At 41.2% G+C, this 18,084-nt stretch overlaps 1 protein-coding gene across 1 annotated transcript in view; it reads right to left on the reverse strand.

Moving 5' to 3' along the window:
- The window catches only part of PRKCE (protein kinase C epsilon), a 661,730-nt gene that overhangs the window by 27,390 nt on the left and 616,256 nt on the right, over window positions 1-18,084 (reverse strand). Inside the window, exon 14 of the mRNA XM_072635707.1 lies at window positions 15,534-15,680. Coding sequence (XP_072491808.1) covers window positions 15,534-15,680 — 147 coding nt within the window. The remainder of the gene's footprint in view (window positions 1-15,533; window positions 15,681-18,084) is intronic.

Below are 18,084 nucleotides of genomic sequence, written 5' to 3' on the forward strand. Positions count from 1 at the left end.
TACAAATGATTTTGAAAGAAAGAGAAAACAGCTGAGCAGGTCAGTAAATGGTTCACAATGGGCACAGAGCATGATAGAATAGTGATGGCACTTTGCCAACATCTGGATATTTGCTGGCGTTCTCTTTCTCCTCAAAGCTAAACAGCCAATGATTTTTGACTTGCCTTAATGATAATCTCATCTTTTCCAAGTGGGTTCTTCATTTGGGGTCTTTGAATTTTTTAAAATATGCTTTGTTAACTGTGTCCTAATAGTTGGTTTCTTTTGTTATTTGTTTGTATACTGAATTTTATGAGTTTAAAAATGTTATTTTGAAGTGAGTCATAGGTTTCATCACACTGCCTGACTCAAAAAAGATGAAGAACTCCTGCTTTAAAAAATTAAGGTTAAGCAATCAAGTAAGAAAAATTTCATTCTTTATCTGATTTTACCCACAAGCAGAAAATGTTTGATGGGGGGAAATGACAGGACCTTTAGGAGGAGAGTAACTTATAGCATCTTAGAGTTGTAATAAAGGGAAAAAAAGTAAGGCATAGTCTTGACATGTACCTTGATTATATGAGGTTAAATATTAGAAGGTTCAGAGAAAAGATAGCTGGGATTCCATGTCCTAAAATTCTGCAGGTGACATTACTCCCCAAGAATGGGTAGCTCGTAACAATAAGACAAAAAAAATCTCAATTAGGAAAAAAAGGAGACTTGTCTAAAAAAACTTGTGTGTGTGTGGGAAACATACACACAAACACATGTATACATATATGTATATGCATATGTGTGTGCATGTGTGCACGTGTATATGTGTATGCAAACAAAATATACATTTTACATACAAAGAGTTGATCCTCATTCACAGATTCTGTATTTGTGAATTTGTCTACTCTCTAAAATTTATTTGTAATCCCAAAATCAATAATCATGGTTCTTTCATAGTAATTCATGGAAATGTGCAGAGTGGCCAAAAAACTCGAGCCTCAGGCACTTTGCTGTCTTATTTCTTCTCTCAATGCTATAAACAACGATCTATTTAGTGCTATGATTTTCTCATTTTTGTGCTTTTTGTTGGTGATTTTGTGAGTTCAATATAATGAATCAACAATTCGGTACATCCATAAAAAGGAAGAAGAAATTTGCCTATCTATAGGTGAAGCTAAAGTAGATGTTGTGACCAGAGACTTGTAGGAACCTAAGCTTGTATTTCTTAGTAGCAACAGCTCATTTTTCACTAATTGAGTGTTTGTGGCATTCTTTATGGAACATAATTACTATGAATGATGAGAATTGGCTGGATGTATCAGAACTGGAAGATGACATTAGTAAGCCACTGTCACTGATCTTTGAACGATCATGGAGAATAGGAGAGGTTCCACAGGATTGAAGAAGGCAAATGTCTTGATTTTCAAAAAAGACAATGGAATCTGTAAGTCATAGTTTCTCATCATGAGGCAAAATTCTAGAAGGTATAGTTAAAGGTCTCATTGATGAACATTTTAAAAGGAAGTGGTGATTACATGGAGCCTATAAGTCTTCATTAAGAATGGGTCATATCAGACTAGCCATAGTTCTCTTTATTGTTAGGGGTATTTGACTGTTAGGTAAGAGAGTTACTATAAAAATAATTTACCTAGATTTCAAAAAAGAGCTTGATAAAAATCTTTCATACTATTCTGGAAAATATGGAGAGATGGAGGCTAGACAAAGGTACATTTAAGGGGATCCAGAACTGGTTGAATATTTGGACCAAAAAGAGTAATCATTAATCTTCAATGTCAACATGGCAGCATATCTTTTGTGGAGTGCTCCAGAAAGCTATCCTTGGCCTTGTGTTGCTTAACAGTTACATCCATGACCTGGGTAAAGGCCCAGATGACATGGTTATGTAATTTTCAGATAACACATAGCTGGGCAGGATATGCAACAATACTGAATGAGATAGTTAGGGTCCACAAACATAATGATAGGTTATAACTTCGGGCCAGATCTAAAAAAGATGAAATTTAATAGGAGTAAATGTAATGTCTTATACTTGAGTCAAAAAAAAAAATCAGCTTCACTGGTATAAGGTAGAGGAGGTGTGGCTGGATGGCTGCTCATATGAGAAAGATGAGGCATTTCAGTGGCCTGAAAACTTCAGGTCAACAATATGATGACCAACTTCTCAGCAATGCAAGGCTGTAAAACAACTAAAAAAGGCTCATGATGGAAAATGCCATCCACATCCAGAGAAAGAATTATGCAGATCGAAGCAGACTACTTGCTCTCTTTTTTTATTTGTTTTGTTTCTTCTTTCTTGTGGTTCATTCCATTGGCTATAATTCTTCTTTACAACATGACTAATGTTGTTGAGTACGTTTAATATGAATGTATATGCAGAGCCTATATCAGATTGCATGCCATCTTGGGGAGAGGAAGGAGGGAGAGAAAATTTAAAACTCAAAAGCTTGTGGAACTGAATGCTGTAAACTAAAAATAAATAATTTTTTAAAAAATCTAAAATTAATAAAACACATGACATAACTCTATGAGAAGTAGAAGAAGAATTATAGGAATATGTTGAGAAATGTACATAATATAAAGGCAAAAATAAAGATAAATTAAAAACCATAAGTAAAATGGATTTCCCCCCCAAAAAACTGAATATGGTAGCCAAATATACTAATGCAATCTTAAGTGACATTAAAAAAGATATAGTGTCTAGAACCAGGGAAATGATAATCCTGTCGCATTCTATCTTTGACCACCTCTGGAGTATTGTTTTCTGTCACTGGTGTCTCATTCTAGGACAGTGAGAAGTTAGTGCACAAAGGTGGGTAACTAAGATGATGAAGGAGCCCTATGACAATTATCTGAAAGAACTGAGGACCTTTAGCTTGGAGAACAGAAGACTTAGAGGAGGATGTGATAGTTGTCTTCAAGCATTTGGAGAGCTACCACTTAAAAGAAGGATTATGTGTATTCTGCTTGAACTGGAGGGCAGAACCAGCAGCAGACAGAAGCTTAAGAGAAGCTGCTTTAGGATCCACATGGGGAAATACATTTGCCCAACAGAACAGAGATATTCAAATGCAAATTTGTCCATTAAGGGTGGCAGGGGGTTCCTCTTCATAGGAGATCTTTCTGCAAGGGCTGTCTGTACCCTTGACATGTCCTCATAGACAGGATTCTTTTTCCAGTTCGTGTTGGGATAGATGACCTCTAAAGTGCCTTCCAACTCTAAGATTTTGTGATTCTACAGTAAATTCCCATGGGACTTCTTCCTGTCATCTCATTCAAGGGAAGTAGCAGTTCTTACCATCCCAACCTATTCCCATTCTATCTATCTCCCATCTGTGCCTATGAACCTACCATGTGGCTGTTGTAGCTATGCCTCAAGGAAGCCGCAGTGGAACTGGGAGAGATACAGAGACTGGCAACCAAAATAATCTAGGAGGTAGGGGTGTGGGAAGTCTTCCTATGTAAAGCTAGACTTTAAAAAAATCAGGGTTCTTGTATAAAAAGATGAAAACTGCCATGGAACATGACTGAAGCCTCCAAAATAATAAAGGGCATGAGTATGGACGTGGGTCTGATTAGCAAATGTTAGAAGTTGAGAAGCAGGAGTATCCCCTCTTTGAAGCATTAGAAAAATTAAGTATAGAACAAGTATCCTTGTTATTCTGAGAGATAGCACAGGCTGGAAATGGGATGTCAGAGGATTTAAATTCATGGATGGTAGCAAGTTACACAGAATGTCTGAGGTTTTGAGGTTGATGTTGGGAAGGATGACAATGGCTTTTCAAATGGCCCCTCTGTGGCCCTATCAGAGACAGAATCTTGGGGGGGAGGGATGACAGGAAGCTTTGCTCTAGGGCAATTCAATATTCTTATGTTCACATCACTGCCCCCAACCCATGGGCAGACAAATGTGTTCAGGATGTGTGAAACAATTAGAAGGCAGGGCTTGGCATAATATGGGCTTAGAAGGGGAAGGGTGCTAATTATTTAGACTTTTCCAATATCCCATAATACTATATTCTAATATCCTATAACACTCCTCACAAAGGGGATGCTTCAATGAATTCTCTTTTGGGACAATTATAGGAAAGGCTGGGAAAAAGGGGCTAGAACAGAATACAAATAAGGTCTACGAATTAACTCGATTTCCATCATCCTTATATTCTACAGGTTCATGAAGGCAGCATCCCCTCACATGATCTCTCTTTTTAGAGGCCCAGTCTTCTAAACTTGGGAAAGGAGGAGCCCTGCTCCTTTCATCAATCAAAATATGAACATAGCATATAGGAATTATATCTTGTGCTATATTGTTCTATCAGTGTATCATGTGCCTGTCTTGTCTCTCCAGACAGACTGTGAAGTTCTCTGAAAGTAGAAGCCATATTTCACACCTTTCTTAAACACTTCCTATGATTCCTAATACAAAGCTGACCAATAAGCACTCAAAAAATACTCAAGAAATTGAACTGAAATACATCTTCTATGTTGTTACTTCCATGCCTTTGCTCATGCTTCTTCTTACCTCATCTGGAACCACCTTTCTTCCCTCTCAACTCCCTACTCCACTGAACCAAGCTCTAGCTATCCTTCATGGACCAGCTCAAATCCCATCCTTTTCATGACTGATTCTAGCTACTGGTTTAAACCCTCTCTCACCCTCTTGTTTTCTCATCTGTAAACTGAAGGTATTGGGCTGAGGCATGAAGAGATGATCTCTGAATTTCCTTCCAGCTCTGCCATTCCATCATAATATGAAGCCTTCCCTTATCACTCCATCCCATACATAAAACTCTCCTTTCCCTGAATGCCTATGACTTTTAGAGTCTCTGCTATTCACCCAGTCCCTTAAACATCTGCTCCAATAGCCTGTTACTTCCCCAAAGTCAGAAACCATGACTTTTCTTTTTCTGGTCTCCTCTGCAACATCCAACACGAGATTGGGCACAGATGGAGGTAATATGGGTTTGTATGTGAATACACATTTATTTAAGGAATGGACAAAGACAAATCTTGGCCAAAGATCACAGTCTGAGTGACTGTTCTTGGACTTTTGAACCTCAAGCTTCCTAAACCTTAGAAATCACTGGAAATTCTGAGATTAGCACAGGGTGAGGTCCCCTCCCAAGGGATCGCCCAAGGTAAAGACAGAGTTAAAAGTAAAAATGATTCACTGATGACTGTCCATTGACCTTGCGATGCTTTGATGCCACTGTAGTGGGAATTCTTAGGGGAAGAAACAAATGCAGATGGTTCTCTTGTATAAATGTAAAAGCATAATCATAAAGGCTGCTTAGCTTATAAATATTTGGAAACCTGCAGTTCTGGGAAACATCCTCTATACTTCTGTCCTTTCAGTGCTGGGCCATCAAAGTCTCAGACAGCTGCCCTCAGCAATAATGCTTCAGAGAATAAAAATAAAGACGAACAAATGCATATGAAATCTAGAGTAGAGAGGGCTACTGAAAGGGGGGCCCTGGGCTTGTTAGCCCATGGCATGAAAGGTTTTTTGTGATGGCGGCAATGTTTAGCCCAAGCAAGCTCATTCTTTCAGTATTATGACATCAGGAATTCCCCAGACTGTGCTGACCATGTTGGGTTGCCTGAATAATATGGTTTAGCATCATGTTTCTTTCTTGCTACTGGTATTCCATACATCACTCTATCTCACGGATGAGAGCAGCCTTGAGGCTGCACTTGAGGACCTAGAGGGCCACGTTTGGCCTTGAGGTTGCAGGTTCTCACCCCTGCTCTACCTTGTCTGTTTCTCTGGTCCCGGGTCTCTTGTCTGATTCTGACCCTTTGCACCTGAAATTGTTTTTGCTCTAGTCGGCCATCTAGTCGCTGAGGATTCCCTCAGCCGTGTCGGGAGCATTAGCTTTGGGGCTATCTGCTTCTTCTGCCTCCTTCTTTCCTGGCTGACTGTGCCTTACATTTTAATTTTTGAACCTCACTTCTGTCTCCTTTCTTATCACACTTGCTCCCCATAGCCCAGAGCTGTAACTAATCTGTTCCTCAGTGGCAAATGTTTCCCAAATGGTTTTTTTCAGTATAACTCATAGGGAAGATGGAACAAAGGTGAGAGGGGACCTTTGACCCCTAGGGAGTCCTAGCCTAGGGCTGGCATAAAGCCATTCCTTTGGCTGGCTTCCTAAAGGGTAGAAGGAGGTGATGGCTAAGTCTATGATTCAGCTATCTGCTGAAAACAACCCATGTTGCATCAACTCTTTCCCTATAGCCCTACAGCTCTTTCCCCATAGCCCACCATAGTCAGAGCCCTGGCTCTTCTGAGGTGTGTCAATCTGCCAAAATTTCATTGCTTTTTACTTTAGGGGGCTTTGTCTTCTTTTCTAGAGTGTCTGGAAAATCATCCAAGTGAGTCATGTCCCCAACTCTCAGGGGCCAGTGACATAGACCCTCGTAATAGCAAAGTGCTGGGAGATGGAGAATTTAATCCCTTTGGGATAATATTGAGGCCATCCTCCACCTGTTCAAGTATATGGCAGCCCATTAAATTACTTTGCCCTGTTACACTCAATTTCTTCCTTTGTTCTCTAGCCTCCATAACAGGGAAGAAGTCAAAATCAATGGTTTCTAATAATTTTTCTGGCTTTTCAAATCAAATGAGATAACCACAAATCTTAAGGCACTATACAAATGCTATCAGTATTACTGTCATTATTGTTTTTATTATCTCAGTGCCCTAATGCATTGTGGGCGAGTGTGGCTTTGGAGCAGGCTATCGTTGGATTCTATCTGTCTTTTCATGGAGATTCTGCCCCTGGGTCTCCCTGACAGGGAAGTGAGTAAGGGTCTGGGTGGAAGGTCTTCAACTCATTTCCCAAGATTTTATCTCAGCATAGACCACTTCATGCAAGGGCATGCACCTGAATTCTCTGCTCAATGGTTACTGCCATGCAGCGCAGATGGCTGGATGGAAATCAATCATGATGTTGAAGGGACACCTCCAAGTTACCAAGCCTGAATGAAGGTTGACCTACCTGGAAAGTTTTCCCATATTGGAAGCCTTACCTTAAAGAGGGGAATTCACACTGAAGCAAACTTGAAAAAAGAGAACATTCATACAAAGAGAAATTTACTCGGCCTGCATTTTCCCCGGTTCTCTTTTGCTATGACTGAGAAGAAATACGGGAGGATGTTTTCTCCCTCCCAGACCAGCTTCCCCTGATCCTGGTGCCACGATATTGGGAAATCACAACTGTACCAGAAACTTGGGACTCTAAAAGTTTTTTTTTTTTGGTTGTTGTTATTTGGCATTTCTGGGATTTTTCAACAGAGTGCAGAGAAGAGAAGCTAGATTTAGGGCAAAACATTCTGACCTCTAGCTATGGCCCCTCCTCACTTGGAAAGCAACAGGACCATTCCCTTGGGAAATTCAGAAGCTGAATATGGTCTTGTTTCTTGGTACTGACGAAAGTTACCAACTGCCTCCCTCCCCAAAAAAGATTTATTTTGAACAACAACAAAATATACTTTCCATTAGCATCTAGATATAGGATGGACACACATATGTAAATTCTGTGGCCAGTTTTCTGGATCCAGTCACGTAGGTTCTCCTGTAGACCACTATAGTACTAGGATCTCCAACATGTAACAAACTTCTATCTAATGCCCATTAGAACCAATCTCCTGCTTCCATTCAAACTACCCCTGACTATGGATCTGAGTGACCTCAGGAGTCATGAAGTCCCTGGTGATGGAGCATTGCTTGTATGAAGCTAATTGACTCCAGGTATGCCTTTAAGATGAGAGTGTGTACATGGCTGGGGGCAGGACATGGGCATCTGAAATGACCTAGCTTGAGCCACAGCCTTTTAAAAGGTACATTGTCTGCCATGGAGGATTAATACAGTGGAGACCAAGTTAAAAGCAATATTCCCTGAACTAAGAGTCACTGAGGTGGGAAGGGGTGGGAAGAGAGAAGCATGGTGACGATATAGTTAGCAATCCCTCCTCAAATAACCCGGTAATGACTCATCTGTGTACACACTGAATCCCTAGAGTGGAATGTAAGCTAAGCTTCTTGAGGGGAGAGACTGTTTGTATCCCAAGCACCTAGTGCCCTGCCTTTCACTGAAGTTTCTTGAATTGGTGAATTGAATTGAAAGGTGCAATTGACTGGTGCAAGGCCAGTCAGGGGGAAGAAACAGGAAAAGATGACTGTCACAGGGAAAACAAAAATCCTAAGAAGTTAGAAATCTGGAGGGGCCACTTGAGAAGGGAAGGGAGGGATGGAACTTCACCGAAGGAATGTACTTTACTTGAGTCAAAAACTTCGAGCTCCCCAAGTCCCATTTCTGTAACTTACTTAACTATTCAATCGGGTCATTGATTGAAAGTTCCCTCCAGTGATGCAGAGTGCAGCTAATTCATGCCTGTCCATCCTATGCTGGTCTTTCCCATGTCTTCCTGTAAATTTGCCACATGGGATCCGTCTAATCCACACTTTTCACTACCTCTATCTACTCTAAGGTTTCTTACAGCTCTAAAATTCCAGGATTAAATGAAAGGCTAAGTTTTGGTTGTGAATCAGAAAATATTGCTAGGAAAGTCTACTACAGCAGGGACAGAGTTTCTTAGGGAACAGACAGAAATCTTAGTCTGGGGGGTTATCTACAACTGAATAGAAGAGTCATTAAAATGCTCTGGTCCCTCCCTAACACATAGGAGAGTGGAGTACTAGATCTTTTCTACCCACATATGCATGTACAGCTTGGGACATATCCTACGTTTGCTATGCTATCTGGGAGGCAGGCCCTGCCTGAAGGTGTCTCCTTAAGGATTTCTTTTCACCTGGGTAGGGGTAGCAAAGCTAGACTTGTGGGACTGAAGGAACCACAGGGCTTTGCTATTTACCATTTAACAACTGCGGTTATCCCTTCCACATAGAGACTTTCCCCATGGTGGTTTCAACATATTGCAAGTTGGCATAAGAAATTAAATGGGAATTTTGGGGGAGTTTTGCAGAAGCTGCAGATGACATGTGCAGGCTTCAGACAACACAGAACCTAGGACCAAATACTTATAATTACAAATTTTACAATAAAGTATTGTAAACACCCTATGAAAGAAAAAGAAAAAGTTCAGACTTCTTCTCTGGTACAAAGGGAAGGTCAAAAAAATTTTATGTGGATTTTCCAGATCATGGGGGCACCATGCCCCTAACCCCCATGATGTCGAAAAGATAACTGTAATACTACTTATTTTCTAGTCCAATTAACACTACAGTTTACAAGGCTTGTCCCTCCAATTAATGAAATCAGAGCTTGGCAAATTTCTACCCTGAATGACCAAGATGGCAGATGGGTCACTAAATCAATCCTGACTAGACAGAGGTGGATGAATTCCATGGAGTAGACCAAGCAAATTCCCTAAGGGTGATGGGGGATTTGCAAGGTAAGAAGGAAGGGGAATGAATGATGAATGACAATGGATGAATGAAAAGCATTTATTAAATGCTTACTATGTGTCAGAAACTGTAGTAAGTGCTAGAAATACAAATACAGAAAGCATATCAGTCTCTTGAAGTGAACTCAATGACATTTGATAGAACAGAAGGGCACTGAAGGTGGATTTGGAAGACCTGAGTTCAGATTCTGACTTTGCTTCTTATTAGTGTGTATATGTGTGTAAGTAAATTTCTGGGGATTCCTTCTACCTCTGAAATTCTGTAACCTTGGACAAGTCACTAAAATTCTCACTTTACTCATCTATAAAAATTGAGACTTATACTAGATAATCTCCAAGGTCCCATCCAGCTCTGAACCTTACAGTCCTATGACTTGTGGGGTTTGTTTGGCAAGTGCTCTGTGTAATGTTAATGAGGGTAGGATCAGGGAGGAGGTAGAGGGTTAGCTGGAAGATCCTAAAGACCATGAGCTTATCCAAAAACCTCTCAGCACATGCTAGAATTGTCTCCAAGGGAACGCAAACTTGGTTCCTTATAAAGGGTTAATATACCCTTCCATTACTTAGGCTAGCTAACCTGGACTTGGTTTCTCAGGAAACCTGCCTTTCTGTCCAAAGTTCTGTCCTGGGACCCTCAACGAATTATGAAACTATAGTCAGCCTGGGGAAAACTTAAGCTGGGACTTTACCCCATTATCATGGTCTCCTACTTAGCTAAGGCCTGATCTATCTGGATTCAGGCTCTGAATCTCTCCTTTTCCTTCACTCCAGCCTTCACTGAAACCTATCTTTATGAAAAATCTCTAATAAATGAATTCAAGTGAGAGGGTAGTGACTGATAAGAAGTTGGCCCACTGTGTCTCCCAGGAGTCTCTACATTTTAAAGAGGATAATGCTTTCAGCCAGGGGAAATGAGATGAGAGCACATAAAGAGGAGAGGAGATATGCATTATGGAGAGGAGAGTCTGCATCATGGCAGGCTGGTGAGGAAGACATTTGGGATGCCCAGAGCCTTCCTTGTGCTTCTCAAATGCCATTATGTAGGTAATCAGCCAAGAAATTTATGAGTTACCTGCAGGACACTGCTGGGTTCCCTTCTGAGATCAGAATATGAGGCCAGGGCAGTCAGCTATCTGGAGAACTGCTACCCCTATTTTGGTTAGAGCTTCCCCAAAGGGTTTTTCTAATAAGTCTTATCACTTTAAGGCTTTAAAAAATGTGATTTAAAAAAATCACTCAAAAAAATCAAAGTGATCTCACAACTTCATTTGGAGAGTGGAGGGGCAGTGAGAGGATAGGCTGGGAGAACACACACAGAAGAAACTTCTTGTATTTCCCTCGAAAACCATCCTCCATAAAACTGCTAAATAGATGTTTCTATGCTGGTCCAGCCCTGCCAGGAAATGTCATCCAGCATCTTATCAGGTGTAGCCCAAGTATGTACAAATGATATTATCAGAAAGAAGGTACCTTCAAGTTTTCCAAGGACTAACCTAAATTGAGGGATAGAGATGGGCAACCATGCAAGGGAACTAAATATGGCTGACTGGCACTCTCTCTCTCTCCCTCTCCCCCTCCCTCTCATTCCCTTTCTCTCTCTTTCTCTCATATACACACACACATTCTTTCCCAAACTGGCAGTTACTGGGGTGACATTCCTCACATAGAAACAGCCTAGAGAATTTAAATATGCTTGAACACTTTAGTAAGTCCTTTGAGACTCATAGCCTAGCTCATAGCCTAACTCACTTTTAGGACCAAAGATCAAAGATGCAGAGACAGTCAACATAGCTAGGCTAGAAATATGTCCTACAAGTCTATGTATCTTATATCATTTTATTATTACATTTAATTTTTCAAGTCAAGTCAACAAGCATTTATTAATCACCAACTATATGCCAGGCACTGTGTGAAGCCCTGGGGAATGTTAAAGGAAGGCAAAAATAGTCCTTGCCTGCTTTTCAGCATATTTTTGCCTTGTGCCTCTCTCTCTTCTTGGAAAATTTCATTCTGTCTGCTCCAACTAGGTCCTTAAATCAGCGTAAATGAAATCAAAGAAAACCAAGAAGATAGAAACTCATTCAAAGCTCACAGCTTCATGAAGATGTGGAGGGGAAGACCAAGAGAAGATGCAAAGAAGAGATTCTCTGTATCTCCTCTCCAAACCATCCTCCACACAACTGACAAAAGGATATTCAAAAAGCACAGATCAGATCAAGAAATTTAGGGGCTCTCTGTTCCCTCTAGGATAAAATACAAATGTTTCTCTTTAAAGCTCTTCATAAGCTAGGCCCAATCTATATTTCCAGATTGATTTCATATTCTGCCCCCTCCCTCATGCATTTTGCATGTTAACCAAACTGGCTCACTTGCTCTACAGGACATTCATTCTCCCATGTTAGCATTTCTGCATAAATTGAACCCAATGCCCAGAACACACTTCTTTCTCATTTTGCCTTCTTGGGTTTGCCAACTGCCTTCAACATTCAGCACTCAAGTGCCAGACCCTATGAAAGGCCTTTTCTTATCCCGTTGGGTTTAGTGTTCCCTGCCATTGCCTCACAATTATTTTGTATTTAGTTATTTCCTCTTAATAATGGAAGCTCTTGAGGGCAGACTCTTTTCATTTTTGACTTTGTATGAATGAAGGAATGTTTGTATGTGTGGATGGATGGATGGATGGATGAAAAAATACCTATTAAGTGACAGCTATTTGCTAAACACTATGTTAAGTACTGTGGATACAAATACAAAAAAGTGAGAAAGTCCCTGCACTCAAAAGTTTACGTTCTAATAGAGAGAGACAGCATATAAGGGGACTAATGGTCAATAACAGGAGTTTGGGTCCAAGGAATCAAAAGATGATGGATCCATACCCTTTTCAGAAACAATAGATATTTGTATTTCCAGCACCTGGCACACAGTAAATGCTTAATATGTTTGTTGAATTAAATTGTGTCAAGATTGAAAGCCTCAGCAACACAGCTCTGAAAGTTGGTTGGAATTCCTTGTCAATGTCTTTTGTTTACCATCTTCTCAGACGGAACTCCTGTATCCCCTGGATGCCAGCTGGAAGCACTGCCAGGGAAGGGATTGGTGACTTTGCCTCCTACGGTCTCTTTGCTTGGGGCAATGTCGGCTCAACAAAGAAATCATTCTGCTAGGCTATGGACATGGTATCAATGCCAGGCTGGAGTTTCTCTGGCTACATCTTTTCTATTGGGGCCAAGACTGGGGATATCATTTTTCTGGAAATGGCTGCCCTATTGCTGCTCCAAAGTCAATCTCCCCATCTCAGAGGATCTAGCTCCTGGGGGTTCTCCTTAAATACCAAACTACCAGAACAATTTCCAGTTCTGAAAGATTCCGAATGCCTAGGTAAATCCTTAGCAAAGACTTCCTGGGAGATCTAAGACCAGTCCTGTATAAAATTGTGAATTAGCCAATTTATCTCTTCATTCCTCGTCTTTCCTCCCTCTGCCCTCTTCTCTCATGCTCCTTCCAATATCTTTATCATATCTCTTCTTATGAAAAACACAACCTTGGATTCTTTATTTACCCTGAAATGCAAAATATAACTCACAATATTTTAAAGCGTGACTCTCCTGTAGAAGGATTTGTGTTTTAACAGGAAAAAAAGCCTTAAACTAAAAGAATGAAGTTCTAATTGGGGGGGGGGGGGCAAGGATGGAGGCTTTCCTAGTATTCTTGAAATCAATCACACAGCTTCCTTATGACTCCAATACTGAAATGATACCTCCAGTGACAAATAGATCTGTCTAAGGCTCTGATGTTTCTGGTAGATCTACAAAATATCCCCATTCAACATTTCAGAAACTTTTACTTTTCCCTCTTGACAAATTAAAGCCTTCCTGATTCCTTCTTCTTTGGAGGGAGTATCATCTGCCACACAGCAAACTGCCTCTCCTTCCTGGCTTTTCCCACATCATAGTCTGTCTCCCTTGTCATCTTTCTCTCCGTCCAGACTCTGTGGCCAGGGCCTTCACCCCTTTAATAGCCTTTAATTTTCTTCCTGGGCCTCTGTCTAAACAATTCACAGCCTTGCTGAATTAGCAGACAGCTGTTCCCCATGGCCCCACCCCTTAGTTGGGCCAGGACGGCAGCCCAATCAATGGTCTATTTTAAATTTTTTTTTTCTTATTCTTTCTGAAATAGCATCCCATTTCAAGCTCCAGTGGACACATAACCACCCAATTTACACTGGGATATTGCTCAATGCTCCTTCTGCTTACTCTCTCTGGATGGTCCACTTGGCTCTTCCGCTCCGAGGATCGCTTTCCCTTGACTTTGTTAGCTGTAATTTTATCTAAATTAAAAATCTCCTTCCACTAGTTCCTGCCCCTTTTAGCATTTCTCCTTTCCTTTGGCCCATGGTTGGCAAGTTTTCTTGGAAATATGTCTTCCTCAAAGCCTGCTCCAAACATATCAGGTACCACAGACCCAGACAATAGAGTCTGACTTCAACCTTCCCCATGGGAAGCCCATGAAGGGCAGGCAAAGGGTCTATATAGGTCTTCATCTAAACCCTCTCAGGTCTCCAGCCAACCCCAGGGATCCAATAGTTTTAGTTCAGGGTGGAATGAGGGACTAGGCAGAATCTCATGGAGATAGTAGTAGCTTTGAATGAAAGGGCACCCCCAAATCAGGGCTGTACTGGTTCACATTTTGTGTTTATTAAGCCAGACCTGGCACAGGTAACTCTCAATGAGCTAACTCCCCTCTGCTAATGCAAGCAATGCCTTCTCTGCAACGCAGAGTCTTAGAGGGTTGTCTAGGACATTGTCACTTGCCAAGTTACACAGTCAGTAATTATCAGAGGTGGACTTGAGCCCAGGTCCTGCTGATTTCAAGGCCAGAACTCTATACACTACATTTTGCGCTTCTCATTTCTCATCTGTTATGGCTGAGGAACTGGGTGTCCTGGGCACCCCTATCTCTTGACTAGATAAACATCACCATATATAGAGTATTAAAACATATTTTATATATTATAGCACTATGTAAATGTAATATTATGATTATTTGCCAAGATGTGGCATACCAGAGAAACATTTCATGCTAAAACTAACTGAACATAATCCCACATTTTCCAGGGTCTTCTTTGCAATCTCTCAGGGACTTGGAGATGGCTATCCATCACTCTAACAGAAGCATATGTTAATAGAAAATTCTGGCTGGCAGAATGCCTGCTCACAGGAAGTTGGCAGTAATAGGGCTGACATTTGGCACCTGGAGCCACAGCTTAAGCAGGACCTTGGACACCAACATCCCAGTGTACAAGGTGAGGGACAGCTCCTTTATCCCAGACTTTTATCTTATGGCCAGCCAGTCAGACAGCCACCCTTCACCCTAATCACTCAGCCATAATTTCCCATGCTGAAATGAATACAACATTTGGCTTAAAAAAATCTATAAAAAATCAATATTCTTTTCCCCCCTCCTTTTATTTTGAGGGAAGCCTGATTCCAAAGTAAAAAGACCTAGGATTCATTGCAATGGCTCAATAAGGAAATACTAGCTTGGAGGAGCCTTTCTTCCCAATCCCACACTTGCTCCTCCATCCATCTGCAAGGCATTGACAGTTCTCGGTCTTCAGAAACTTCTCCCCTCATGTTTTCTATCTCTTTCTTTTTGGGTTTCCAAACTGACAACCCAGCAACCCTTTTTAGTTCATGGTTCCTTCTGTCTTCTAGAGTCCCTTGGGCAGAGACTCATGCAGAAAATTTTAGAATTCCAGGGGAAGATGTTTGAGCAGAAGAGATACAGAGAGTGTTCAATGGGGAAACAAAGGAAACTGAAACAGGAAAGGGAGGCTTGCAGCCTTCTGCGTGCGAGTAGATATGCCTCATGTTCATTTACCTTCTCTAATCTTAACCAGTCCCAGGTGTTCAGGGAGGGGCTGCTTCTGTTTTTAAGATTCTGCTGCAGCAAGGGAACCTGGTTTTCCCCAGATGAGCTCCTTTCCCACACAGTTGCCCTGCCCTGGGCAGTACTCCCAATGCCCTGCAGGATGTGGGGGGTGTTTGTTAGCCAGCAGAGGTACTCTGCCTGCCAGGGGAGATGTCTAGGTCTGAGCCATCCAAGGCAGTACTTACAATTCGAGGTTTGAAAGGGGGCTTGATCTTCTTTTGCTCAAGCAGCACCCAGTCAATCTCCTTGAAGAAGGGATGTTGGCGGATGGCTTCCTCGCCGCTCTGGGCTGCCACACAGCCCAATCGCTTATTGGGGCTTTTCGTCATGAACTGGAAGAGGGAGAGATGAGATGTCACTAGTGAAAAAGCCCCATCAGGACCCAACTTTGTAGGGGAAACTGGGACAATGACAGAATTGTCTTCCGCTGACCCTTCAACTTTCTGCCCTTTGCTACTCTGTCAGCTTTAAACCTACTTCTCCTCTCTGAGTAAGTCAATGTGACATAGTGGAGAAGATGCTAACTTTGGAGTCTTGTAGGTTTGAATTCCACCCTAAACACTTACTGGCTCTGTAACCATGGGCAAGTCACATAACCTTTCTCAGCCTCAGTTTTGTCATCTGTGAAGTGGGGATATTATTATACTTGCCTCCCAAGATCAAATAAAAAAAAAAAAAGTTTGTTAAAGCACTTTGCAAATCCCAGGGTGTCATATACACGTCAGCTATCTGAGGCTAAGCACAAAATTCTAGAAAATCCTATTTAAATGCCTCACTGTGACTTGAAGATGTGAAGGCCAAACTGGCATAGTGAAAGGTCTGGCAGCTTTGCCATGCTGCAAAGGCTTTGAATATGACCCCAGTAACCAGGCTGAATCTGTTTTCCAAGGACTAACCTAGCTAACTACAGTGAGGCTTGTCTTCCTGGGGCTGGCAACCAGCTGATGAATGTTTTGTCCATAGTAACGCAGGAAACAAAGAACTCAGGTGGCCCTCAGTCCTGTGTGGCCCCTTCTGCAGTGACGGTGGTAGTGGCAGGAGACTGGGCAGAAGGGGCTGAAAATCACACAGTATAAGACTGTCAAGAAATTGTAATTTAACTCCTGGAAGCCTGAATGTGAGATCTTTGCCCAGTGACTGAGGATATGTTGCTGAAAGAGCTGAACTACAGTACTCTTAACATTCTTGCTATAAACAAAACCCAAAGAAACCAGGAGGGGTGCAGCTATTAGATTGCAAGTTCTTTGAGGGCAGGGACACTCTGTTCTCTCTGTCCTGGACATAGAAAGCACCAAATAATAGAATAAAGAATGAAATGGATTCTATTTTAATGGACAGAAGAAGGCTCATTGTTGGTGTGGAAATTATCCTTAATTCAATAATTGTACAGCTGGACCATCAACTCCTTGGAACTAAGGACACAATCATCAAAAAATAAGAATCAAGCAAGAAGATTTGGTGTAAAATAAAAACAAATTAACGCTTAATTATTTAAATAAATAATTGAAGATGGGGCAAAAACTGGAAAATGCACACAGAAATGAAAATGATACCTGATAATAATACTTTTAATTACAAGTCTAACCAATGTAAATTAACTACATTAACAAGGAGACCAAAAGAGCCCAGAAATCACCTTAATCAGCAAACATCTGTCTTACTTGCCAAACATAAAGAGATGGCTGCCAAAAGCAACATGAGGTTAGGGTATAAACTCATTTGTAAAATCTTACGCTGCAGGATGATAGATGGATATGAGCCATCCTGTCTCCTAGAGCAGAAAGGAGTAGAAGGTAAAGCCAGTTCGGAGAAATAAAACAAAGTCACCCCAAGAGCATTCTAGGCTGAAAGTGGAAGCAGAACTACAGACCGCAGAAAAGTGAAACAGTTTGTAAAGAAAGAGCTTACAAATCATTCCTTTGATCAAAAACAATGGAATTGATGTACTTGGACCCTAATAGAGAAGCAACAATGACATGTCAGGCAGATTACACAAAATATATAAAGTGTTCCAAATGCTTTAGTGTGTCTTGAGTTTTTAAAACATGGCACCAAGGTGGGGCAATGGACAGAGTACCAGACCTGGAGTCAGGTAGACTCATCTTCCTGAGCTGCAATCTGGCCTCACTCACTTACTAGCTATGTGACCCTGAACAAGTCACTTAACTCTGTTTGCCTCTGTTTTCTTATCTGTAAAATGAGCTGGAGAAGGAAATGGCAAACTACTTGAGTATCTCTGCCAAGAAAACCGCAAAATGGAGTTATGACATGACTGAAAACAACTGAACTGACTGGTATATATCCTCGTGGCCAAGCACCGTGCCTGATGCCAAATGCTAATAAATGATTATTGATTGGTTGATTGGGTAAATCTAAGTGGCAGGGATGGATGGGAAGTGGTTTGGATGAAGGGATAAGTGGTAAGGTTAGGGAGCTAAGTGTTTGGCAGAGGAGAAGCTAAAGGCTAGTTAAAAATAACTTACATTTGAATGATTCTTTAGAGTTTACAGAGTTTTTCCTTCCAAAAAGCCCATGAGATTGCCAGTTCAAGGATTCTTTAATCTTACTTTGTATGGATGTAGAGAGATTAAGTATTTAATCCACAGTCACACAGCTAGTAAGTAGCAAAGCCAGGACTTGAATCCAGTTCTTTTGAGTCTGAATATAGAGGTTTTAAATCTAATTACTATACCATGTTACTGTTGTTAAGTTACTTTCAGGCATGTCTGACTCTTT

This window comes from Notamacropus eugenii, chromosome 1 (genome assembly GCF_028372415.1).
Source record: "Notamacropus eugenii isolate mMacEug1 chromosome 1, mMacEug1.pri_v2, whole genome shotgun sequence".
In the NCBI taxonomy this organism is placed as follows: Eukaryota; Metazoa; Chordata; class Mammalia; order Diprotodontia; family Macropodidae; genus Notamacropus; species Notamacropus eugenii.